Genomic DNA, 24,394 nt, shown 5'->3' on the forward strand with positions numbered 1-24,394 from the left:
GTGACTGTTCGAGAATACGTGTTGTACCTCGGACTTCCCATTGATTGAGCCTCCGGTAGCCGTTCTCACCGTCTCACTCATATATTTTGCTTCTTCACTAGTTGTTATAGGCATGTAAATGAATGAAGTTTATTTGAAGTACAAATTTGTTTGATAAATTTTTGAGCATTCTTGGGATGGTTGTAGTAAGTGAGAAATGGTCGCGAATGGCCCGCGGGCCAGGAACGCGCCTCTCTTTCGATCCCCGAAAATTTGTCCAACAAGCCGCGCCTTGGAGATTCGTTCCTCCTTCTTCCACCGCGCACTCACCCAGCAGACAACCCGTTGGCGGCCATATAGTCGCCCCTAGTGCCTACAAGGTTTCTTTTAGAACCTTAGGCGTACAAATACTCACGGACCGATTCTGAACTCTCTGCGTGTATCTGCTGCGTCACATATGGACACTCCTTCGTCATCAACCGTCAGCGCACCAGGGCGCCAGAAACGCGTCCTACCTTCAAGATCCAGGCGAGGAGGACCAGGTGTGGGGAACTGTGACTCAGACGTACTGATATTGGAGACTTACAAACGTCAATGTGAGTTTCATCATCCTTTTGATTCTAGACAACCTTTTTATTTGGCTTGCACAGACGAAATCGAGCCCCTCATCCCACTGAGCACCCCATTCCTACTTTCTACCAAAGCCGACGCCGCTAAGAATACTGAATCTGCTAATGAGGCTGGGATCCACATCAATGTTGTCGCAAATGAACGGTATTTCGCGCGCCCGGAAGTCCTGAAAGCCTTCCGCGAGCAGCAACTCATACAAACCCCCGAATACGAGAGTATTGGAGAGTCTTCCTACGTTGGAACACGTACAAGACCGAGACCTGAAGATGTATGGACTCGCAAATCTCAATCTGGCGTTTTCACTAATCAATGCTGCACCTCACTTTCCTCCTTGTAGGCCACAGTCGATACTTCTGATGCTGCCTATGAAAAACGCCATAGGAAGTTTGAGACGCTTGAAAAGCGCCAGCGCTTACGCGAGAAGGAGAAACTCAAACATGAGCATTACAAATTGAAAGAAAGGATCGAGCAACTCAGGGCTATGGACAGCGCTGCTTTCATGACACTTCCGGCTTCTTCATTCTCACCGGCACCCCCACAAGCAACTGCCGAGTTGGACGATCTTATTACCTCTGGCAGTCCATATGCGCAAATCAATGGCGTCGTATCCAACTCCGAAGGGGAAAGACGCAGAAAAGAAATGCTTGAAACTGCTTACAAGCTTGAAAAGCGATATGCTTATCTACTTCCTCCCGACCGTGTTCGAAAAACAGCTGATACACCAAACGAGTCTGGCGCAAAACTTCCTTCAGATATACGTGATGGGGAAGAATCAGATACCGAAAAGATACCCTCAAATGCCTCGTCGAGAAGGGAAGAAAGTATGAAACTTCGCATCCCTGCGAGGTCGAGTGCATCAACTACTCCTGCCCCTTCTCCAAAGCCAGTCGCACCAAAAAAACCAAGAGCAAGCGCAGTTGTTCCCAAGCAACCAAATTCTCGTTTAGTGAGAGGAAGTGTCACCACCCCTGCCCCTCAAGAGCAAGAAACTCCGCCACCCGCTCAATATAACGATGTCGAGATGAATGAACCTGACAACGTACGCCCTTTAACTCCTGCCCCTCCTAGTTCATTCGACTATGATCATCTGCCGAACACCCCACTGTCTAACGTTCGTGGTGCCTCAAATACAGCCGAACCAGAAGTCCATGACCATATGCAAAATGGAAATGAACAAGATCACCGGTCTGTCCCTCCACAGGTTGTATCGCCCATTCTACCCTCAGCCAAACCTTTCATTCCGTCCGGAGGGCAAGATGTCGATATGGCCGATGATGGCGAATCGGAGAAGGCCCCCTCCGAGGATGAGGCAACAGAAGAAACAGAACATGTTCTAGAGCAGCAGGTACCACCTGAGCCAGAACATGCACCTGAGCCACAAGATGAGCAGGAGCCACCAGCTGAACCTGAACCAGAGCTTCAACCAGAGCCTCGGTCAGAGCTTGAAGCTGAATTTCAACCCGAGCCTCAAGTGGAGCCACGTCCAGAGCCTGAACCAGAGCCAATTCTGCCTGCGCCTAAGAAAAAGCGAGGCCGCAAAAAGAAAGTCGTTCTTGAGCAGCTACCAGCGCAACAACAAATCGAATCCCAGGAGGTCCGAGACCTGTCCACAATGTTGCAAAATGCTACAGTCGCAGAACCATCTCAAGTTCCTGCGGATGCATCGAAGCAGCAGGAGACTTTCCCACAACCTGTGCCTGAAATGGAGTCGATTTCAACCACGTCGAAGCGGCCGTACAAACGCAAAAAGCTGTCAGCAGTCGCCGTAGAGCCATCCGCTCGTACACCTTCTGCTCAACCTGCTGAAACCGCCTCTACAGCCGGCCCTCGCAAGTATCTCGGAGCAAGAGGGAAACCTTATACGACTTACACCAACTCGGCAGGCGAGAAGGAGACAACTTTTTGTCTTCTTCTCATGGCTGCTATTCGGAAAGGAACACGGACCACCGACTCAGTGAGGCATACCACATCATTCGGAATCGAGACCCCAAAATTCACGCAGATAGATTTTGAGATCCCCGAGTGGATTCACTTCCCTGAAAGTGAACCAGGCACTCCTCGCGTTGCTCAACCTGATCCTCATCGGGAACCCACAGAGTTTTCCCTAAACAACTCTGCTCTGCCTATCGATAATGCAACACAAGCTGATGGGAACCACGAAGGCATGCCAATGGACGTCGATACAGCCGAACCTGTCGCACCAAAACCAACTGAACAGGAATATAATGAGCCCTTTCAAGAGCGAGGAGATAAACAGGTGGATGTGCCTGATGAACATTCCATGGAGGAGGCAAACACCCTCGAGAGAAGTGACGATGCCGTTCAGGCTGATGCGCCCACTGTGGCTCCAGAACTCGAACACAAAGACGTGCTTCCAGACGACGAGAACGATACGACTACTCCAGCACCAGAGGATATGGAATCCGAAACTGATTCTCGCATCAGGCCTAGGATATTATCCCGACCTGTAGACGACGACGAAGATGAACTACTCGAATGGTGATGTGTTATTTCTAGTATGTATCGCCTCTTTACAGATCATTATGAACACTTTCTTGGTTCTTTAAACCAATACAATACCTATTTCTTCGTGGCTTAATGGGCATTATCGTCCACCTTTAGTTTATGAAAATATGTATATTTCTCTTCTTTTTTGCGATCGGGATCTGTACGTTTATTAAGGTTGCCGGCTGTAAGCTATATTACATACAACCTGCTTAAGAATTTGCTTGTATGCCAGCTGAACGGGGGCGAGTAGCAGCCGCAATCAAATCGAGAGCTACCTTGCGCCTGGGGACATCGATCTCCGAGTGATGTGCAAGAGCCAGATTGGCAATATCTACAGCAGAAAGTTCGCGAGCGGGAACGGAGAAGAGGGCTGCTGTTGAATCTGGCACGTATATGGAGTAGTTCTCTTTTATAAGGCCAGCCTTTCGAAGGCCGACCTTTTTGAATCCTGCGCTTCTAAAGGCAGAGGTGCCTTTGAAAATGTCGGTGAGCGTGGCCGAGATAGATTCGGGTTCCTCAGTGTAGGCAGGATCTACGTTCACCACATCTTCCGAAATGGACATCTCGCCCAAGTTCACCTCTGCACTAAAGTCCACTTCTGCTCCATCCTCGAGGGGTTGCATCGAGGTGCTGTCTGTTTCTCGTTTAGTCAACCTTGTATTCGGGCCCCTTCGAGCTTGTCTTCTGCCATTGGCCTCAGACTCTTGCTCGCGGTCAAGGCGCGCTTGTCGCCGTTGCTCAATATTGACCTGGATTGCTTCCTTTGTGACGAATTTTTGCTTGATGACAATTCCGGAATTCTTAAATTTTGTGGCCTCGCCCTCGTCGACAAGTCCGTCGCGAATACGTTTCTCCAACTTTTTGGCTTGGGAAGTAGCGATGCGGCCTCGACGGCTGCTACGATCATCAGCACGCTCTAAGTCATTAGTACGGATGGTTGCCCGAGTTATATCATCTAAAGTCAGCTGGTCTGTAACCGCTGGTTGTTCCCCGTCATCCTGGACATCCTCTACAGGTGCCTCATGTGAAGCATTTTCAATGGTTGAGTCAGAAATGACAGGATGTACAGATACTTGGGGACGCTCCCGTACTCGTTCAACGTTGCCAGAACGTCGTGGAGCGTTATCGACACGGGGTACATCTTGGCGCGAAGGTCGTGCATTCCTGGTTCGTGGAGCATTGTCGGAAGGAGGCCGAACATTGCCCATACGCAGGGATTGTGTTCGTGGCAATACGGTTGGGGTAGATTGATAATTTGCTGCCACAGTCTCCAAAGAATTTTTGAGTGCCGCGTTAGGTGTGTAAAGGCGCATAGCTCTCTCTGCTTCCGCCTTTTCTCTTGCCAGACGAATCTCCCGTCGCTTTTGAATCATTTCCTCCATGGCTTCAGGTGAGATAGGTTCAACTTTTGCCGGTGGTGGGGATGCGGGAGCAGCATCCTTGCGACGCGCGAGACGGGCAGCCAAGCTGTGATTCGAGGCGTTCTTCAGATAGCTCAAATCGGTTTTCGATTCCTCGAGTTTACGGATCTGCTCCTTCTCCTTCTCCTGAATTTCCGAGCGACTTGCTAATAGCACAATGATTATACACGTTGGTAAGCATATTAATTGAAAAAGTTTGAACTTACGAATGACGATGCCTCCCCATTCTGTAACCAGCTGCCTGGGCTGGGAAGACTTGTCAGGCTTGTTGGTAGAGTAGCGACAAAACCTCGACACCGAAGAGACTAGCCCAGGTCGGGAAGTCCCTACGCGCTGCATTGCTCGACGCACAGTTACTTATAGTTGTTTTGTCAACACCGCCTGACCAGTGGCCGGAGAAAGAATTCCGAAAGTTGTTGTGTTTGGTCCTGTAACTTTCGGGGGTTACAGGCCCCATTAGTGATTTCAGCAACCCTCCACTGCGTCATTAACAAGTATAATCCATATCATAATCACCGCTCACTCAAGCAAGTTCTTTTGTTCGATACAAAAACATGGGATGGCATCATTGACACAAAGGGTATACTGCACAAAAACTACTTAACACAAGACACCAAAAAGGTCCAGACTCGGAGACACCAATTTCGTATTCGACGAGAAAACTTCTCGGGTGGTGGTCGCTGGAAGAAACATAACTTTGACAACAAAACAAAAGGATGAAGGCTGTTGATAGTATGTAGAGTGCTAAAATCATCGATCAATAAAGACCAGATTCTAGATTTTAAGACAAAACTTCGTGATTATGAGGAATGTGGTCGAGGAGCAAGTGGGAAGGTAGAAGAAATCACAAAAAAAAACCCGGGCTAAGGAATAGAAGCATTACAGGTTCAATGATTTAGGAATATAATAGGCAATAAAAACCACTCTCAAACCACTGAAAAGAAGAAAACACAGGTTCCACCAATCAGATACAGGGAAGAAAGGTTTGAAGAAATGGAAGGAGATACAGGTTTCGGAACACAGTATCACGAAGAACAAACAGAGCATTGAAGTCATAACCATAGCAAATCTAGGAAGTGATGTTGCCACATGCGACTGCCTATGAATGATTCGTGATGAAGTGTGGTACGGAAAACGGCACACTGGTGAAAATCCAAGAATTTTCAGGGAGAAAGGGATTGGGGTATCATCTTCAAAAGAAGAGAAAAAATCAAAAAAGAGCATCGAGCTTTCCAGAAAATGTAGACAATAGTTTATCTTCCTTCCCTTCGTCCTTGCCACATAGGTGCGACCGAAGCCAGTCATCGACTTATATCCCGCCATAAATATCATCCTGATCGTACAGTGAATAGGTGGAGCGAGTAGATGTGCGTTTCTGAGCAGTCGAAGCCGCAGGCGCGGGATTAGACGTTGCTGTAGTTACACCAGCGGCTGCCGCCGAAGTTGACGGAGTGGACAGCTGCGCGGTGGATGATTCGGCAGGGGGGTTCATGACTACAGGTCTCATCTTGACATCCCTGTACTTATTCGATTCTCCTGTCTCATCAACATATGCAGGGGGCGCGCCGCTGGATTGAGTGTCTTGGCGTCTCAAGCCAGAACCAGATGCACCTTCCAAAACATCATCAGGGGCAGAAGCTAGATGTAAATTCTGCTTGCCAGTTGATGGCGTTGTTGAAACAGAGGAAGCGGATTGCGCGACAGCAGGTTGAACAAAGGAATTGGCCAAGGAAGGATTGTTCGACATTTGAGGGACAGTATGTCCGGTACCATAGCCAGCGTGATAAGGTTGAGGATCATGATGTCCAGCGCCATAGCCAGCTGGGTAAGATTGAGGACCAGGTCCATACTGTACTGGGTGCGGATGTTGTTGTTGATACCCAGCAAACTGGTAATTTTGCTGCTGACGCTGTTGATAATATTGCATTTGTTGGTATCTGGTATCCTGTCCATATGGCGCATAAGCCCCAGGTGCATACGTTCCGGGGACAGGAGGTGCGCCGTATCCAGCTTGATCATAATGGGCTCCAAAAGCACCAGGCGGAGGTGGTCCATTATACATGCCACCAGCTGACGGGGGAGGTGCAGGTGAAGGTAGATTGCCGAAATGAGCACCAGCAGTGCCATACTGAGCATAGTGTTGCTGATTATGTCCATTGTCACTTCCATTACCACCGTATAAAGATGGCGGCACAGAGGGTGATGGTGGTATAGCACGATCAGAATACGGATATGCCATTGATGGCGGTGGAGGCAAACTATTGGTGACCACAGAGGGAGTTCCTTGGACGTTGCGACGCTCAATCATTGAAGGCGGTCGAGGACGGACGTCGGGCTTCTTCTCTTCAAGCAAAACTGCAGAGCGGCGGAATTCAGATGCATTGAAAATTTCATCACCCCTTCGTTTGGTGCGTAGCCTGCGCAAGAAAAATGATATCACAGCACCAAGAACCATCAAGGCTGCGATAGAACCGGCTATAATCCCGATAATGGTTCCGGTTTGTAGGCCCGAGGTCGTGGCGGAAGTATTGTTGTCATTTGCAGAACCCAAGCTAGCACTACTACCAGGGGCGCTGGCGGTAGAGCTCGTACTGAGCGACGTTAAAGCACGATCTATGGAAGAAGTGTTGATGGTTGAAGACTATATCCAGTAGGTCAATATCTTGAGAAGACGACAACCAGGGTTCATATACATACAGTAGTAGAGGACGAACTAGTGGTCGAGCTTGAGCTCGTTGAAGAGATAGAGGTGGAAGAGGTGGAAGAAGCCGATGTGCTCGATGTGGCCGAAACGGATGTCGATCTCGCACTAGTTGATGATATAGATGTGGTCCTAGCAGGCGTTGTTGTGACCTTAGCCGTGGTCCTGGCTGTAGTTGACGCAGTTGTTGAAGCTACAATACGAATAACCACGCGCAGTTAGCTATATTGTCTCAAAGAACGCATTTTATCAATAGGCGTACTGCTCGGTTTCAGTGTTTCTGAGGAAGTTGGCCTCTGACGCGCGACAAGTTCCCTAACGACGATCTCGCCAGGGGAGTCAGCCTCAACACGGTCAGCCATCTTTCCCTTTCTGCCCTCTCCGATGCCTTCACCTGGAACTTCACGTTTACAAACCGCGTTGTCCTTAAGGCAGTCCTCGGTATCTAGTTCATCGCGCAGGGTGACCTTCTGCCTGCGATGTTCCTCAAGCGTTCTGTGTCGTACGTTTTGCAGGAGCGTCATGTTCTACGAAAGCTGGACGTGGAATTGTTAAAAAAGCAAGAAAAGGATAGCTTGACAAATGTCGAATAATATCACAAATGTTGAAACAAGTGTAAAGTTCAGGTTCTGGCGTTAGCTGAAAGAGTGGAAGGTTCCGAAAAAAGACCGTGTTTTGGTGGGTGCAGAGAGTGGACTTAATAAACTGGCAGCCGTTGCCAGAGCTGTAGAAGGCGTATCCCAAGGGGAGAGGAGGGTAGGAAGGGTGAGAGAGCCAGCGAGCAAGGGGAGGCAAGAGGGGAGAAAGAAAGGAAGAAGGGTGGGAAAATCCTGGTAACCACCACTTGTCCTCTAATTGCTTCATGCATCCGTTCCTGGGACGTCTTATCGTCAATTTTGTACTCTGTCTTATTTCTTTCATTGCATATTCCTCACAAATATTTATTATATGGCCATGGTATGGTCGTGTAGTCTCTGTTGAGCTCATCACTCTTTTGCTTCCGTTCAAGTATGTCGTAAATCATTTCCTGAGGTCGTCTCTCAAATATTTTACAGTATTCTGGTTGGCCTTTTACTCTGGAATTATTTCCTATGTGTTTTCACCGACCCTGGGCGAGTTCCAGCTGGATGGGTAAGTGTTTCACGACGTAGTGTTCAATGCTTAAACTAAGACTATTCAAAAGAAACCTGACACGACTCTGGATGGCTACGAGGTCAAGAAAGTGACTGGGACACCTCGCTATTGTCGCATGTGCGAAAATTACAAACCTCCACGAGCCCACCATTGCCGACAGTGTAACCGGTGAGCCCAGCTCGATTAATCACATCCTTTATTCCAATTGCGTTGCTCATGCGGTCTTTATTGTGCAGATGTGTGTTGAGGATGGGTACGCGGCTAATCGGCTTGCCATCTGTCAGAGGTTGACGTTTATGAGAAATTTCAGACCATCATTGTCCATGGATAAACAACTGCGTTGGTCATTATAACTACGCACATTTTCTGCGATTCCTGTTCTTTGTCGATGTCGCGTGCTCTTACCACATTACAATGGTCACGAAGCGAGTGCTTTATTCGACAGGAGGAACTTATTGGGTAAGACAATCGTTGCCATTATTCAAATCACGATCTGACATGTTATAGGATAATCCATCAGCATTGGAACTCATCATGATAGTGATGAACTATGTTGCTTGTATACCTGTACTTCTCGCTGTTGGAGGATTCAGGTAAGTTATTTTGGACTCTGAGGTTGCTATTTTAACTTTTTGTTAGTATATACCATTTCTTCTCTTTGATTAGAAATACTACAACGATTGAAGGTTGGGAAAAGGATAAAATATCAATTATGGTAAAACGAGGAAAAACTCGTGAGGTATGTTTATCAATAAATCAACGCGAACCGTTCCTTCAGTCCTCAAACTCTTTTTCAGGTCAAATTTCCATATGTGTGTATACGGATGATGAGACAAATGTAATGGCACCATAACAACCACTTTTACAGGATCTTGGTATGCGACGCAACGTAGAATCTGTTCTAGGCCGCAATCCTTTATTATGGTGTTGTCCAATCCGACCCCCGGGCTCGGGTCTCAAATTTCAATTATCTGATTCGGATGGTGAGTTGGTGCCTATGTCCTCCTTTCACTCCAGCACTGGCCACGACAAGGATGCCGAGCACCTAGCATGACGGCCATTGTAAGTGCGTACGTCACTAGGAGCTTTGTACGAACTCACCATGAGTAAATCCAGTTCCTTTCCCTGTTTGCGCTTTGTCCAGCATTATCTGACCTGATATTGATTTCTAGGAGCCCCGTGGCCTCCTAAGGAAGATAAAACAAAAACCTGGTCAGCATCTGAATCTTCTGAAGATGCCATCGATATGTCGCCAAGTGCATCTCCCTGGACTTACAAAAATGGATCTGTAAATCCCGCACTGAGCGCGTCTAATTCCCAAATGCGCACGCGGAGACGTCGGACGCCCAAACGAAACATACCGGGAACATCCTCCTTACCTCCATACCATCCTAACTATAAAGAGGAAGAAGAATATCACGATTACTATACTACCAGCTCGGAGGAGGAAGAGATATCCAACTCGGTCCCAGGCAATGTCCGCGTTCGAAGAGGATCAGAGGGTTATGAGGTTCTACCATCAGGACGCGAAGACATGCTCAGGCGATACTTGACAGAGATTGGCGAGGAGCCTGGTCGATACATTCGTTATATTCCCCAACCAGACGAAACCGACTCCGATGATGATAAACCACTTATATACACCATGGCCAATGGTGAACAGTAGCACTTTGATTCAAAATATTGGTCCGTGTCGAGGACATTAGTGTATATTATGATTAGTTATAATACCATTGATAAAACAGTTTTGAATTGAAGATAAGACGATGATCAAGTAGCAGGTTCAGAACGATGAGATGGTAAGTGGTATATATGTGCAAAATAGGTTCTATGTGATATGGATACAATGAAGGTTGATATATGGTGATACAATAGAAAGAATGAGACAGCAAGGAATAAAAATAGTGGAAATATGGCAACAACGACAAGATAATAATCAGTAAATATACACAAAATCATTGAACAGTGGAGATTGACGTCGAAGCGATAGGTGGTGGCAAATCCTGAGCGGATGCCATGAAGGTTTTGCAAATCCTTTCGATCTCATCTGTATTCGCCAAAAGTGGCTTCAGCATCTCTTCGACCTGTCTCCCCAATTCTGCCTGGTTCTCGAGACAGCGTTGACGCAACAGATCCAAAATACCTCTCAATTCATCTTCCATTCGCTTTTGGAAATACGGGAGAAGCTCATTTAGTATCGGCTCAACTGCTTCTTTCAGTAATTCTGGAGATGTCGATCTCTGACCAGACCATCTATGCAAATGTAAGTTGGTCAAATGAGCTTGGAGAGACTCTGCCTGCTTCAGCAATTCAGTATTTTCTTCCTCAAACTTCGGGAATTGCTCTTCTGCCTAGAGATACACAAAGATGTCCATGCACAATGAGTTAGGGTGGATATATGTTCCTGGACATTACTCACTTCGTCGCAAACTCTATTGATCTCGGATGTCCCTGCCCGTAAGCTGGCAATCTCCTCTTCGAGGTTGTTTACTTTCTCTATGACGGTTCCTGCTTGTATAGATTGCGCTGATAAATGTGCATCCACGGCTTTCAACATATTCTCCAAAGCTAGGTAAGTTCCAGGTCGTGTGTCTGGCCCGATAGTCTCTTGAATAGGCTCTTCCACCGCTGGTAAATGGCAAAATTGCTCGTCAAGCAAATCTTGATTTGTCCACGCCTTGATATAAACCTGCTCTTCTGCTGCGGTAACCCGATCCTCTGCCAACTTGAGGGCAGCTTTGAGGTCCGTCCAATTCCAATTACCACGATGAAGCAGCTCTTGAGCAGATGGTTGTTGCTGTGCCTCTATCATTGCAGCCTGAGCTTCCAGCTCTTTGGCTTTTAACTCGCTTTCTTGCTTTTTGATTGCGAGCCGTTCGTGGATTTTGAGGTCCAAAAACCAGGATCTAAGCTCGTTTGTGTAGTGCATCACTATTTGCTTTGTCACAGCTGGATCGTTGATGGGTTCACTCGGGAGAAAATCGGGCAGATTGCCCAACTTCAGTAGAGCAGCGTCCCGCACTTCCTTTGCCTCTAGCGAGTCCTTGAAGTATTGATCGCGAGTCCCTTCGAGAATCTTCCGCGTTGCAGGCGTGGCACGGGAGTAACTAGACGAAGCGAGATATTCTTTCCATTTGTCATACTTCGATTTTGCTTCAACGTATCTTATCTCTGCAATTACAACATCTTGCATGTAACTATACGCGGCGTGGTTAATGGGGATATAAATTTGAGAGAAATAGAGAGTGGTAAACTCACGTCAAAATGTCGGTGTACAAAGCAATGCGACCTTCGTGTCCGACATATTTTACAGGATATGATTGTGATGTTGAAGTCCCAAATCTGCTCTGCTTCACTGAGACGAGGTTTTTATATACATCTTTCAAGTTTTCTGGCTGTGAGGATATTTGATTATGAACTTTTTTCGGGATCTTGGGTATCGGGAGGCGAGACATTGCAGAAGTTGAAGATTTTACAGTGCTGTCTGTATCATGCTCCTTCAATCCAGTATTGACTGCTTCCTCGGCAGGATGGGAGGGAAACGTATTCGTTGACGATTGTCCAGAGCCAGGCTTCGATGATTTAGCATTGGTGGTCAGTGATCGTTGTGGAAGAGGCAGCATCTTTTTCGGAGAAGGTGGCCTCATGATAACATCTTCTGAAACAATCATCGATGGGTTTCCTGCAGATTGAGTGTGATGAGGCGAAGGAATTTTGTGGGTGGGTGTTTTTTCGGCCCCAGTACCGTCGGCGGTTCCCCATCCCGAACCCGGCTTAACCCCCTCACTCCAATTTTCCGTCCCAGTGCTGGTTCCTGGCCAACCGTCATCCTTCTCCTTCTCTTCTCCGTTGCTTTTGGTTCCAGAATCTTTCCAACCACCTCCCCAGCCACTTCCGCTTTCCCACCCAGGACTTCCCCATCCAGGACTTCCCCAGCCAGGGCTGTTACTTTTACCCCAGGCAGGACTATCAGTTTGATTGCCCCTGCCACCAGAAACCGCGGATCCCCACCCAGAGCTTTCAGGCTTATTCATGGATTCTGGTTTTGATGTTTTCCCACTAGATTTCTCCCAACTCGCGTGGCTTCCAGCTGGCTCTGACCTTCCTCCTCCGGTAGAGGATGCTTTTCCCCATCGACTGCCCGATTCAGGTAGTATTGTCGTGTTTGTGGATGTAGCTGTAGATGCCCGTGCATCTGATGAAGTTTTCCACGCGTCAGAATAATCAGAATCTCGCTTTCCTTGATTAGATCCTGTAAAAGACCCCGACTTCTTGTGGCCACTTTGCTTCACGGGGGGAAAAGGCGCGTTAATCCATGAGAAAGTAAATGAAATGTGTGAGGGCAGACAGACATTTGGTAAGCGTCTGGCCTTGGCCCAGTCAGCGGACTCAGGGTGGGTAAATCTGCATTCAGCTGCAGATTTCCTGCATTTTCCATTGAATGACCCATCGTCTTCAAAGCCCTGCAAAAGGATTGAAATCCCCCTAAGTTGGCATTTGACAAATTCTAGTAAGCGCTCAAGCGCTCAATGGCGAACTCACCCAACATTTTGGGGGGTATTGATGAGACATAATGTTGTGTTGAAGGACACCTGTTTTTGATTTCAGTAATTTTCAGTTTGGTGGACTCAGACGGTACCTTATAGTGTACAAATTGTGGCACAGTAAGAACGTCGGGTAAAAATAGTGTTCACTAGAAAGGACTTAAAAGAGATTCGGCTTGACTATGCGTTGAATGTTTCATCACATGATCATGCCTTCAAATTACCTTTTCCCTTCACCGTCGTGAATCCCGCCGACACTGCGAGCGATGAGCGCTGTATGTTGAACAAAAGAGCGATTTTTATAAATGTGTTATGTAAATTCGGTTGTACACTCGACATACAGTACACAATATATACTCAAATAATTCTTATAAAAGGTGAATATTTGAGTTGTTTGGTAGGGTACATATAGTGCAAACTCCCAGACCTATGTGACCTATGACAGCTTTGGATAGGAGGACGCAGGGAAATTGATCGATTTCGAGTGCTCTTTTTATTTCTCGTTGACTGCCAAGTTTTAACTTTGCATCTACGTCAGCAGAGAAGCACAGGATGATTTAATTTATTCTCAACATATCAAAGCAAAGAACTCCAATTCAGGCTTGCCTGATTCTTATTACATCGAATCCAGGCTATCTCAAAGAGAAAGATAAATCTTATGATCGGCATTAGAGGGTGCATGAAATTAAATCATTGCTGAACATGTATGCATGAAAGACAGCATTACTTGTTAATTCCGGGGGTCTTCGCACGACACATCTTGCCATCCACATCGACCGACCAGTATTCGCTTCCTACCGCTTTCTCTGCGTAGAAAAACTTGTCCTTGTCGTACTTGGCCTTAATCTTCAGTAAGCTCACGTAATTAGCGCCGTACCAGTCCTCTTTCCACTTTGGGTTGTCGCCGTCCGCTTCAGACATGTAGGCGCCGGAGTTCGGAGCCAGTTGCCGCAGCTTCTCGTCCCAGTCATAAGTAATAGTTTTGCGGACTGCGATGTTCTTTTCAAGAGACCCTGCAGCATCGTACCACGGGGCAGCGGGAATGATATACATGACGCTGTCGCGCCAAGCAGGTAGGACAGAGTTTCCTGGATTTCCGCCGACGGCTTCCGATGGCGCAATGCCGACTTCGATGATGGCAGCACCACCTTCAGCAATGTGGCGAACAGTATTTGTTAGTGCCGTTCCATTGGTGAGAAGGGTTGATCGCGGAATAAGACGTCCACCGAACTGGAATTCGCCGGTGTTGATTGCACCAAACGATGCGTCGTAGGCTTGTTTGAAGGTGGGGTAGGTGTCGATTGAGGAGGTAAAGTTGAATCCAAGCTCGGCGAGCTTCGCGGTGAGGGGTGCAACCAAATCGTTAACTTCTTCGGTCGTCTTGTTAGGTACGAAGAGGGGCCAAAGCTGGAAATACCCGACGTTATAGAATGCATAAGCATAAGCGCCTGCATCGACATAGGAAGGTACAAGGGTGTGGTAAAAGCTGATGAAGTCCCAGAATGTATCGTTGCTAATGGTTCCCTGAGGTGCTGTGATAACCGCGGATGTGACGTGCACGTCAGGAAAGATTTTAGCAGTCATTGACCAAACGACAGCATAGTTTCCAGGTCCTCCGCCAGAGAGTGCCCACCAGAGGTCAGAATTGTTAGTGCGAGACGCAGTGATGAAGTCTCCATTGGCAAGGATCACCTCAAATTCCAAAGTCTGATCAGCTGCAAGCCCCTTCCATGAACTGAGAGCAGAATGTCCACCTCCGCTCGTGTAACCTCCAGCCCAACCGACTGTAGGGCATTCTCCACCAACCGACAGGTACCCATGCTCGGCTGTGAACGAATAGAGCTCGTTGACTATGGTTCCAGCGTAGCCCTTTACAGCAGGTCCACTGTAATAAGACGTGTTGTAATTTGCGATCAGTTCCATGCCTTTGACATGGTGGGTCCAGATGGCGAGTGAGCCGTAGCCAGTAGATTTGCCCATGTAATCGTGACCAGTATTACGAATTACGAAGCGGATGTTATGTTGCCTGGCAAACGCGATAGCGGCTTGCACATGCGCGACTGTCGACACGTTTACTGCATAGTTGACATAAGTTCCCATATTGCATATAGATTCAGTCGGCTCAAACGGATTGCATGAATTATTCGACCACCAGGGTGTCATGATTGAGCTTGATGACAGCTCATGCCACTGGATTTCAAGGTCGTCAGGTGTGTGAAGGTTATCTGGAATAGAAAAGGCGATATACCTGTGGGAAATGCCAATTGGCTTGGACTTCAGCACATTTTTCCGCATCGAACGTATTTATCTCGACAGAGTCAACAATAGTAGTGTTATGACAAACACTTCCAATGGGAATAGTCTTGATAAGGCGTCCATCGACGGTGTTATTTAACGCTGCCCACTTTGCAGTAGATGGCCAGCACTCGTCCGTCGGCCCACATTTACATTCTGCCCGATGATTGACTGAATTTGCGTATGATAGACCAGACACTGCAAAGGCAGTCAACAACGCCTGCTTGAGATGCATCCGTTTTGCACAATTCGATGTGAGGAGGTACAAGGGGCAAAGGCAATGTGTCGAAGCTGCTTTATATGAGCCTAAATGCAATTTATCCATGATTGTCGAGCTGTATATTCAAAGATCATCGCAATTAATACCAGAAAGCGACGTAAGCGATGCAGTTGGCCCAGCCTAACCCCTGGATGAAGAACGGCGGCGTGCAGCATAACAAGGAACCGAAGGGTGAAAACAGGTCAAGTTTCGGTTGCACATTTGGCCACAACCTCCGTTATGAAACCTATTCATGCATCATTCGTTCTGGCGCACATCTGGCTTCAAACCATGTTGTTGATTTGAATGCGATTGCGAAACTGGTGGTTGGGCAGTTTGTGAGTCGTAGTCCAAGAATTCATGTGTTTATCGGAACAAATATAAGCGCCCTTGTATCATATAATTTTTGAGTTGTCGTGGATACCGAAGTCAGCGAACCGTCTGAAGTGCACAGTCATCATTATTCATACATAGTTAGCGTCCTTGCATGCTTGCAACTTCAGATGATGAAGGACGTCAGAGGATGCTGCAGACGCTGCAGATGGATGGGTAGGAACTGCAGGGGGAAACAATGTGCGATCGTGTCAAGAGGTGACACACCGATGTCGATGAGCAGGCGCCGCCTTCCGTACCTCTCTGTCCGGCTGGCCAGCTGCTCCGCGCATCCGACAATTGTCCCACGAGCCGTTGCATCGGCCTTGGGGCAAACGCCGTGAAATTTGAAGGATGGGACAAAGCAAAAAGCAATTGGTTGCTATAATTATTCTTTTAGAAGACTTGACTTTAATCACCTTCAATCATCAGCGTTGTTCAAACTTGTTGCTCTCTAGAATGATGGCGGCGATTTCAGACTCTGTGCTCATAGAAGTGTGTGTTGACTCGGTGCAATCAGCCGTCGCGTCTGTTCAATGTTCAATCACGTCCTCATTGTCTTTGTACTCAATGCACATCTTTTAAGGGCTGTACAAGGAGGCGCAGACAGGCTAGAGATATGCGGCAACTTAGGGCTCGGCGGTGGTACAACGCCCAGCATAGGTCTTTTTAGATCCATACAACGCGCAGTTCCGAACGCGTCCTTAATGGTAAGTCCACGTTGAACATCCTATTATGACGCAAAATTGATAATCAAACTTGGCATGATTGTAGGTTATGATCAGACCACGCGTTGGGGATTTTTTCTATAGCAAAGAGGATGTTGGGGTCATGCTGGAGGACATTCGAATGTTCAAGAATTTTGGGCATGTGCGAGGCTTTGTCGTAGGAGCTTTGACTAAAGATGGACGCGTCGATGTCGAGCGCATGAGATTGTAGGTTTGCCATTTGATCCTTTTGGTGAAAAAAGAAATAAACATTGGTTACAGGTTTGTGGATGAAATTTTGCCCTTGGAAGGTACGCTCAACTCCTGATTCCTTTGATAGAGAATCCCTCCAAACTCCTCAGTTTGTTTTCATCGGGCGTTTGATATGACCCGAGACCCATTACAAGGTACTGTAAACTGATCAAGAAATAGCCACCATGATAGCGTAAACAAGTATGCTCTTTGTGTGTTGCAGCCTTGTCTGATATCATCGACATTGGCGGAGTGGCCCGAATATTGACGAGGTATGCAGTCTATAACCAGTAAAAGATCGGTAGTTTAATGTGCGTCACTAATCCTGTCCAAATCAGTGGTCATCAGCCGAAGGCTCCCGACGGAGTAAATACGTTAGAGAAGCTTTTTGCCAGGCGCAAGGAAATTGTAGGAGATGCTGTATGGGGCTTGACAATCATGCCGGGTTCAGGCATCAACGAAAATACCCTCCCAGTTTTGATGAGCCAACTGCTGCCATTAGGTCTCAGGGAGGTACATCTCAGTGGAGGGAAATGGATTCCAGGAGATATGTCCTTCAAACGCGCGGGCATGGCGATGGGTGTTGACCAAGAAACAGAATGGAAAATCTGGCGTACTCAGAAAGACGAAATCAGAAAAGTCAGGGAGGTGGCGAGAAATATGTGGCTCCAGTATAGTTCAAGCAAGAGTCCTGTTACGTAGCGCCAAAGTTGAAATAGGCGTACTGGATGATCATCGGTGGCTCGTTTGTGACTCCCAATCAAGCCTATATATGGTAGAAAAATTGGTTATTTGTCAGCTCGCATCCGAGCGCGATTTGTGGCCGACTTCAGTTGAAGGCCATCAACATCGACTGCGCGCGTGCAATGCTTCCCTTGGGGAATCCGTTGCTACAGGCCGGAATAACGTGTGGCTTCCGTTAGTCTCGGATTGCGGACGTATGCCTTTCAATTTCTCTACCCAACAAGTTTTAATTGCCCGCTATCTCTCGTATTTCAGCTAACATACTAGCCAACCATATAACAATGGCATCCCGTAAACTCTGGAGAATTGCCAAGTTGATATTTCATGCATGAAGCAAACGTTGGGGATTGGGATCAGAGGTTGGGACGATCGAATCATAGAGATCTTGTAATCATGTATCGCGGCATACACAGCGGCACTGGACAACAAGGGAACATTTAAACTGAATACGTCTTCTTCAACCGTGCAATTCGGCATCCCGCAAACGCGAGGGCGCGGATTGACCCTTGTTCACTATCTTCTTACTCGTTTGTCTTTTCTAATGTCTCAGGCCGTCAAGACCAAGAGTGCTTCTGAAAACGCCCCTGAAGGCGCTCAACCTCAAGTTTGGTGGTCTAACGCTGTCTTCTTCATTCTAGTTCACGTTGCGGCGGCCGTGGGGGTGTATTACTTGCCACCTTGGGCTGTTCACAAGAAGACGTTGTTGCTGTGGTTCCTGACATGGCAAATGTCTGATTTTGGGTACGTGCATTTTACCTCGCGATCTTCTCTCTTACGGGTTACTTATATATTTCTAGTATTACGATTGGGTACCATAGACTGTACTCGCACAAGGCGTTTCGCGCCACATTAGGCGTTCGCGTCGTTTTGGCTATATTAGGGTCGGCTGCATTTCAAGGTTCTATCAAGGTTTGAGAATCATGTCTTCCTTATATTCTCCATCTTGACTCACCAATATCCTCACAGTGGTGGTAAGTGAAGTGCAATACGAGTTAAACACGGTTTCTCATCAATGCTTCTTTTTAATCCTGTCCAGGTGTTTGAGGCACAGATTACATCATGTACGCCCCATTGCGCTGCTATACTTCTTTTTTGGTTTATGGATCCATACTTTGTGTTGGCAGAGATTTACGGACGACCCGGTTCACGATCCGTACGTCAAATTGGTCTAATCGAGCGTGTTTTGATATTGATAAAGTCAAACAAGATATGCTGCCACGCGAGGTTTGTTCTACTCCCATATGGGCTGGATATTTTACAAGCCGAATTACACGCGCATGGCATTGATAGAGAAGGATGACCTCGAGAGTGATCCAGGTGCGGCATACTTTTGATAATATAAATATTGCAGTTTAACATCGTTTCTTATTCCGAAAGTGGTTCAATACCAGCACCACTACTACGGTTTGTAACTCATTTAAATTTAAGGGGGCCTATCCTCTCGTATTGACACTTTCGCCTGTTTCTAGTTCCATTGGCTCTGTTTTTCGGGTTCTTTTGTCCCGTTCTTATTGGGTCGTGGTGGGATGATAAATTAGGAGCATTCGTTTGGGGAGGCCTCGTTGCAAGATTATTCAGTGAATAACTATAGCTTGCATATTTTGTGCACGACTCACCTTGCTGACTTCTAGTTTGGCATTGTACCTTTCTCGTTAATTCGTTAGTCCGGTACCATCTTCTTTCGTATAGGGCTAATAGATGGTAATAGTTTGGCTCATTGGGATGGGTTGCAACCTTATTCCGATGAGGACACATCAAGAGGAAACCTGGTGAGCAAATATATCTGTTGATTCATTCTGTGTCTAAGTATAACAGATACTTGCACTTTTGACTGGTGGAGAGGGAAACCATAATTTTGTAAGTGTTTATTTTCTACCGATACACGTCCTGCTCAACGCTTCAAACAGCATGTTGGTTTTCAGTCCTTTGTGACTTGACTTAAATCTGAGGAGCTGATATAAAGCAACCCAGCATTCCTTCCCACACGATTTTCGATCAGGGCCGTCTTTGGCTGACTGGGATCCAAGCAAATGGATCATTATAGCATTACAGCAACTGGGTCTTGTGGCGTCACTTCGTCGGGCCCGCAAAGAAGATCTTGATGAGGCTATCCATCATATGAAAAAGAAAGCGTCAACCGGCGTTGACGAACCAGAAGATAGAAGATGGGACGGAGAAACTTGGAACAATGTCCAGGTAGTAGATTTCGCAAAAGCGAAGACTGGAAGGTGTATTGTGCTGATAGACGGATATGCGGTTGACGTCACTGCGTATCTTGGACAGCATGTAAGCTCAGTAACACAAAAGCAGACAATAATTACTTAACACTTCTATATTTCTAGCCTGGGGGTGCAAAGCTATTGAGGGAGTACTCTATCAGACTTACAAGTGATATAGATTCATGGAGGAAGGCGGATTGGGCATTCAAGGGCGGACTGAACAACCATTCTCGTGCCGCGAGGAGACAGATGCGGGAAATGAGAGTAGCGAAGCTCGTTGACTGATGTGGAAGTGGGTGAATGAAGAAGTGACTCCGTAGATTAGATTTTCTTCTTGGATTGTTGTGGATATAATGCAGTTCGTTTACTCAAGCATGAGTTTCAGAAACAAGGACAAGTCGCGTACAATTTGGTTGACGCAGATCAACGCGTTGAATGTCACGTGATGTTGTGGTAAGGCAGTAAGTAGGTTCTTGCATATTATAGTCGCTCACAGTCATTTCGGTTATATCGTTGCGCTTAGCCCTGTTGTTTGCATCCCTTCGCAGTGCCTGGCGTTGAAAAAGAGCGGTGTTTAGGAAAATGTCCAAGAGAGAGCTTGAAGCGCTAAACGGTTTAGGGGACCACGATGGATCAAGGCATAATAAGCGACGCAGAGAAGCGGGTGGATCGTCCTCGGACGTGGATGTAACAATGTCGGATCCTGTGGTACCCGCTGCAACAAATGGTGGTGGCAGTATTGGACAGGTGAAAGAGCAAGGGTTGAAGTTGTGGCAGACTGTGAAAGATGCAACCAAAGAGTGAGTAAACTATTAAAGCTCGCACGTCCTGCCTTATTAGATCTCCTCCTGACGCCTTTTGTCACCCTCCCTTTCTCTAACTCCCAACATTTGTCTCTCAGTGACATCTTCCTACGCAAACCATCCAAGCGCCTCTACCCAGACTACTATGTTATTATCAAGCAACCAATTGCACTTGAAGATATCAAGAAGGCTCTCGAGAACAATGAATACTCGTCCCTAGAAGCCGTCAAGAATGATTTCGATCTGCTTTTTGGCAATGCGAAACAGTACAACCTGCCTGAAAGCATCATATATCAGGATGCAAAGGAACTACTGGTGCGTTGGTATTGATAATGGCTGTCGTATTCTACTAGATGACTTATCGTGGACGTAGAAACTGGTACACAAGACATACAACAAGATGGTGCCCAAGGAGGAAGATGGAGAGAACAACAAACCTAAACCTCCTTCGCTCAACAGGCTAATCAAGGTCAGACTGGAGAAGCTGGTTGCAAAAACTACATCCGAGTGCGTCCCGCTGCAGCGTGTTTCAATGGATCGTACACTGACCTTTGTCGACAGCGGGCGAGTTTTGTCAACGGAGTTCATGCAGCTTCCCTCAAGAAAGTTATGGCCTATCTACTATAAAGAAATTAAGAGTCCTATGGCTTTCGACATTGTTTCAGTTAGTATCTGTTAATGCACCTATTTGCTCTTTCTAAACTTGCCCCACAGAAACGGATCAAACAGAAAGAGTATCAATCATCTGCAGCATTCGCCGCCGACGTGGAAAAGATATTCTCCAACGCGCTGGCTTTCAACGCAGAAGAAGCTCAGATATGGCATGACGCCATGACTTTGCGGGTACGGCATTCTGCTGCTTGAACCTTTTGTTGTCGCTGACCACTTGATTTTCAGGATTACTTCCGACAGCTAATGTCAGATCTACCTCCTCCTCACAATCTTCCGGAATATACCAAACCGTCGAATAAAATTAAGATTAAGCCTCCTCATGCAACCCAACCTACTGCCTCTAGTTCACATCTTCCAGCGCAAAAGCAAGAATCCGCTGGCCTTACCCTTCGAGTGCCTGCCCCACATCAACACAAGGCATCGCCCAAAGCAACAACCTCTACGTTGCCTATACCTACACCTACTCCCGTACCCGCACCCGCAACAGCACCTACTCCCGCACCCACCCTTCCTGTTGCACCGGTCACAGCGGCCAAAAAGGTTGCCTCACCCAAAATCTCCACGCCGAAGACAACTACTTCACAGTTACCTTCCTCCATCAAAGCTCCTACGCCTGGCAAAGCTCCAACCCCCGTTCCACCAATCCAACAAACAATCTCTTTCGTCAACGCAACATCGTCTCATTACCCTCGGGCACCTTACGCTCCTCCAAATGCTACAAGTGTGCCATCTCCGGTCCCCACTCCCCTGCAGCCTAATGCCATACGCCCGACATCTGCTGTTTCCATCGCACATTCTGCCTCTCAATCACCTGCCCCTGTTGTCCTCCCTCTTAGTCACCAATTGAAGTCGATAAACCTTCGAATACAACCGTCGGGACGCACACTGAGTCTGGACCACCGAGATGGGGTCAAAGGGTGGGCTTTGCGGCTAATGCCAGGAGAAACTACGGTTTATGTTAGCAATATCATGTTCATGGGTGATGAGGAAGATGAGGAGAGCAGTGAGGAAGAGGAGGACGATATAGATATGGATGTTGACGTAGAGAGTGGGTCGGTGTCTCCGAAGAATGGGCGGAAGAAGGGTAAAGGTCGCGGAAGAGGTCGACCTCCTAAAGCTACTACAATGGCAGCCAAGGCTGCTGCTACAAAAGCGGCGAAGGATGCGAAGAAAAAGACTGTGACCAAAATTGGAGAAGTTCAACTTAAACTTAACAAATTTGCGGTCAAGGAGCAACCTGATCAAACGGGTGAATGGAGTGTATATTTGCCTGTTGGCTCGAATGTCATTGAAGTTGGGGAAACTGGAGGGATGGTATGGAAGGTCTATGCAGAAAGGTTAGGGGATGTGTAATTGTGTATTACGGCGTTCTTTTTTTTTGCAAGCGTTCTGTAAAAGGTGTTTATGTGCGCATGCTTTGTAGTTCTTTTTATTGCATTTTCTTCTTCATACATCTCTGATTTTTTTTCATACTCATGTATGTCGGACTGTCGTTATGCGACAAAATCAACTTCATGATGGATATAATTATGTTGCATTGTAACAAACACTTGGTAGAAGTATCCAAGAAGTTGAAAAAATTTAAATCGCATAACACACTGCACCACTCGATGATATAAGACGTCTATCAGCTTCTTTATCAGTCCAAAGCATAAAGTTCCACTATGTCGGAAATCCTAACATTTGCCTTCGATTCGTACTTGGAAAGAAGGAGGTCAAGTTGGATAGAAGGGCCTGACATCGAACGTTTACTCTTCACGTAATGGGACCATGCGTCCTGTACTGCCATAATAACATTGGTTATGACTCCGATAGTAGCTGAACGCCCTCCGAAAGTTTCCAAGGACGAACATCCCGTCAGAAGCAGCCTCCTACTGAGAGATGTGAGGTGTGCTTCATCTAGTTCGCTCCGCCCAAAGTAAAACATTAGAAAAAAATAATAAGGATGTTTGAAGAATGCATCTCCAACAGATTGCGTCGCTACTTCCCAAGCAAATTTTAAGGGCGTAAATCCTTCGTTCAGTGAAACGGCTTTTTTCACTAGAAAAAGGGCATGATTGGGCTCTGATGATTGGATATCTTCGATATTCACAATTTCCCTTGACCCGATCCATGCAATACCTTCGATTAGTTGCAACTTATACAGGACTAGAAAGATTTTTGAGCTGCCGTTGCAAAAATATAACAAGCAAGGTGGGTAGACTGACCGGAGGATAGTTTCTGCTGGTTGATGTATTCAAAAGCATATCCGGCAAAGCACACTGACATCGGCAAACATGTCAGTGGGTAAAAAATTATAGAAAATATCCACAGACATTTCTTTGGACTTGATATCTTCTGCAGATGCAGCATAGCATCAAAATTGAGGTCACCATCTACAGTCATAGCACCGACTTTGAATCCTGTCACAAGAGGATTTTTCTTGAAGTATTTTATGTCTTCCCTGATTTCCTTTAGCTCATCAGAGTTGTAGACAAGATCCCCTGTTCTTGGACGAATAACCATCTAATTCAATAGAGTAACGAATCGCCATTAGGTACATTGCGTTTGAACATTTGAAAGTTGTGGTCAGAATTTGGGACTTACAGTTACTTCAAATGAGGTTCTATCTCCGCCTCTTGCTGTTAGTCCGTTTTCAGTAGCCTTCATAATTAGTGCGAAGTTATGAAATGTCGTTGTGATGCCCTCAGTACCAACGATTTCTATGCCATTGGCGCCGGCTTCGACAACGCTGGATCAAGTTAATCAAACAAGTAATGAGTGGTGATAACAAACAAAATGACTAACGCTCTAGCAAACTCGGGGGTATTGACAGAAAATTCAATGTATGGGGTAGCCGACATCTTTATCAAACAATAGTCCAAGAGTTAGTCAGTGGGCGGGATAGGTGGGTCGATGAGGTGAAGAGCACCCTTATAAACGCTCACAAGCATACAAAGCAACGTCTTATGCGCGTCAGTGCCACATAACAACTTGATGAAATATTCTACTGGCCTAACACGTTTGCAAAGTATGCTTTGGCCAAAGCATTGAGGCCAGATAGATGGGTCTGCAAACCGCATTGGGGGTACTGTTTGGCTTCATGTAGGCCATTGGTGCCAATGTCATCTATGATTGTACAAGTTTATGGTCGACGGCCCTACAATCCACATAT

The 24,394-nt window shown here is 46.7% G+C and overlaps 10 protein-coding genes across 10 annotated transcripts; 5 read left to right on the top strand and 5 right to left on the bottom strand.

Moving 5' to 3' along the window:
- Nucleotides 1–436: 436 nt before the first annotated feature.
- On the top strand, nt 437–3,112 carry JR316_0000357 (uncharacterized protein; the record flags this gene model as incomplete). The annotated part of the gene is made up of 3 exons (XM_047886172.1): nt 437–575; nt 630–877; nt 947–3,112. The coding sequence occupies 3 exons, from the start codon at nt 437–439 to the stop codon at nt 3,110–3,112; spliced, it is 2,553 nt and encodes an 850-aa protein (XP_047753918.1).
- Nucleotides 3,113–3,326: 214 nt separating this feature from the next.
- Nucleotides 3,327–4,877, bottom strand: JR316_0000358 (uncharacterized protein; the record flags this gene model as incomplete). The annotated part of the gene is made up of 2 exons (XM_047886173.1): nt 3,327–4,684; nt 4,745–4,877. 2 exons carry the CDS (start codon nt 4,875–4,877, stop codon nt 3,327–3,329), a joined length of 1,491 nt encoding a protein of 496 aa, XP_047753919.1.
- A 970-nt stretch (nt 4,878–5,847) lies between these two features.
- JR316_0000359 (uncharacterized protein) lies at nt 5,848–7,763 on the bottom strand (the record flags this gene model as incomplete). The annotated part of the gene is made up of 2 exons (XM_047886174.1): nt 5,848–7,151; nt 7,502–7,763. The coding sequence occupies 2 exons, from the start codon at nt 7,761–7,763 to the stop codon at nt 5,848–5,850; spliced, it is 1,566 nt and encodes a 521-aa protein (XP_047753920.1).
- Nucleotides 7,764–8,787: 1,024 nt separating this feature from the next.
- JR316_0000360 (Palmitoyltransferase PFA4) lies at nt 8,788–10,039 on the top strand (the record flags this gene model as incomplete). The annotated part of the gene is made up of 6 exons (XM_047886175.1): nt 8,788–8,832; nt 8,881–8,966; nt 9,013–9,112; nt 9,171–9,185; nt 9,242–9,356; nt 9,546–10,039. The coding sequence occupies 6 exons, from the start codon at nt 8,788–8,790 to the stop codon at nt 10,037–10,039; spliced, it is 855 nt and encodes a 284-aa protein (XP_047753921.1).
- A 289-nt stretch (nt 10,040–10,328) lies between these two features.
- On the bottom strand, nt 10,329–12,945 carry JR316_0000361 (uncharacterized protein; the record flags this gene model as incomplete). Its single annotated transcript, XM_047886176.1, has 5 exons — nt 10,329–10,724; nt 10,793–11,570; nt 11,632–12,659; nt 12,726–12,836; nt 12,916–12,945. 5 exons carry the CDS (start codon nt 12,943–12,945, stop codon nt 10,329–10,331), a joined length of 2,343 nt encoding a protein of 780 aa, XP_047753922.1.
- Nucleotides 12,946–13,640: 695 nt separating this feature from the next.
- Nucleotides 13,641–15,447, bottom strand: JR316_0000362 (FAD-linked oxidoreductase patO; the record flags this gene model as incomplete). Its single annotated transcript, XM_047886177.1, has 2 exons — nt 13,641–15,107; nt 15,166–15,447. The coding sequence occupies 2 exons, from the start codon at nt 15,445–15,447 to the stop codon at nt 13,641–13,643; spliced, it is 1,749 nt and encodes a 582-aa protein (XP_047753923.1).
- Nucleotides 15,448–16,302: 855 nt separating this feature from the next.
- JR316_0000363 (Copper homeostasis protein cutC-like protein) lies at nt 16,303–17,504 on the top strand (the record flags this gene model as incomplete). The annotated part of the gene is made up of 7 exons (XM_047886178.1): nt 16,303–16,370; nt 16,430–16,553; nt 16,618–16,778; nt 16,833–16,861; nt 16,913–16,957; nt 17,026–17,074; nt 17,141–17,504. The coding sequence occupies 7 exons, from the start codon at nt 16,303–16,305 to the stop codon at nt 17,502–17,504; spliced, it is 840 nt and encodes a 279-aa protein (XP_047753924.1).
- Nucleotides 17,505–18,087: 583 nt separating this feature from the next.
- On the top strand, nt 18,088–20,050 carry JR316_0000364 (Acyl-CoA desaturase; the record flags this gene model as incomplete). The annotated part of the gene is made up of 6 exons (XM_047886179.1): nt 18,088–18,287; nt 18,344–18,455; nt 18,671–18,699; nt 18,754–18,863; nt 19,546–19,832; nt 19,889–20,050. 6 exons carry the CDS (start codon nt 18,088–18,090, stop codon nt 20,048–20,050), a joined length of 900 nt encoding a protein of 299 aa, XP_047753925.1.
- Nucleotides 20,051–20,347: 297 nt separating this feature from the next.
- On the top strand, nt 20,348–22,593 carry JR316_0000365 (Protein polybromo-1; the record flags this gene model as incomplete). Its single annotated transcript, XM_047886180.1, has 6 exons — nt 20,348–20,565; nt 20,667–20,883; nt 20,942–21,075; nt 21,130–21,232; nt 21,283–21,411; nt 21,466–22,593. The coding sequence occupies 6 exons, from the start codon at nt 20,348–20,350 to the stop codon at nt 22,591–22,593; spliced, it is 1,929 nt and encodes a 642-aa protein (XP_047753926.1).
- Nucleotides 22,594–22,879: 286 nt separating this feature from the next.
- On the bottom strand, nt 22,880–24,083 carry JR316_0000366 (uncharacterized protein; the record flags this gene model as incomplete). The annotated part of the gene is made up of 4 exons (XM_047886181.1): nt 22,880–23,388; nt 23,448–23,745; nt 23,827–23,971; nt 24,028–24,083. 4 exons carry the CDS (start codon nt 24,081–24,083, stop codon nt 22,880–22,882), a joined length of 1,008 nt encoding a protein of 335 aa, XP_047753927.1.
- Nucleotides 24,084–24,394: the final 311 nt, after the last annotated feature.

Source organism: Psilocybe cubensis, chromosome 1, assembly GCF_017499595.1.
Source record: "Psilocybe cubensis strain MGC-MH-2018 chromosome 1, whole genome shotgun sequence".
Lineage (NCBI taxonomy): Eukaryota > Fungi > Basidiomycota > Agaricomycetes > Agaricales > Agrocybaceae > Psilocybe > Psilocybe cubensis.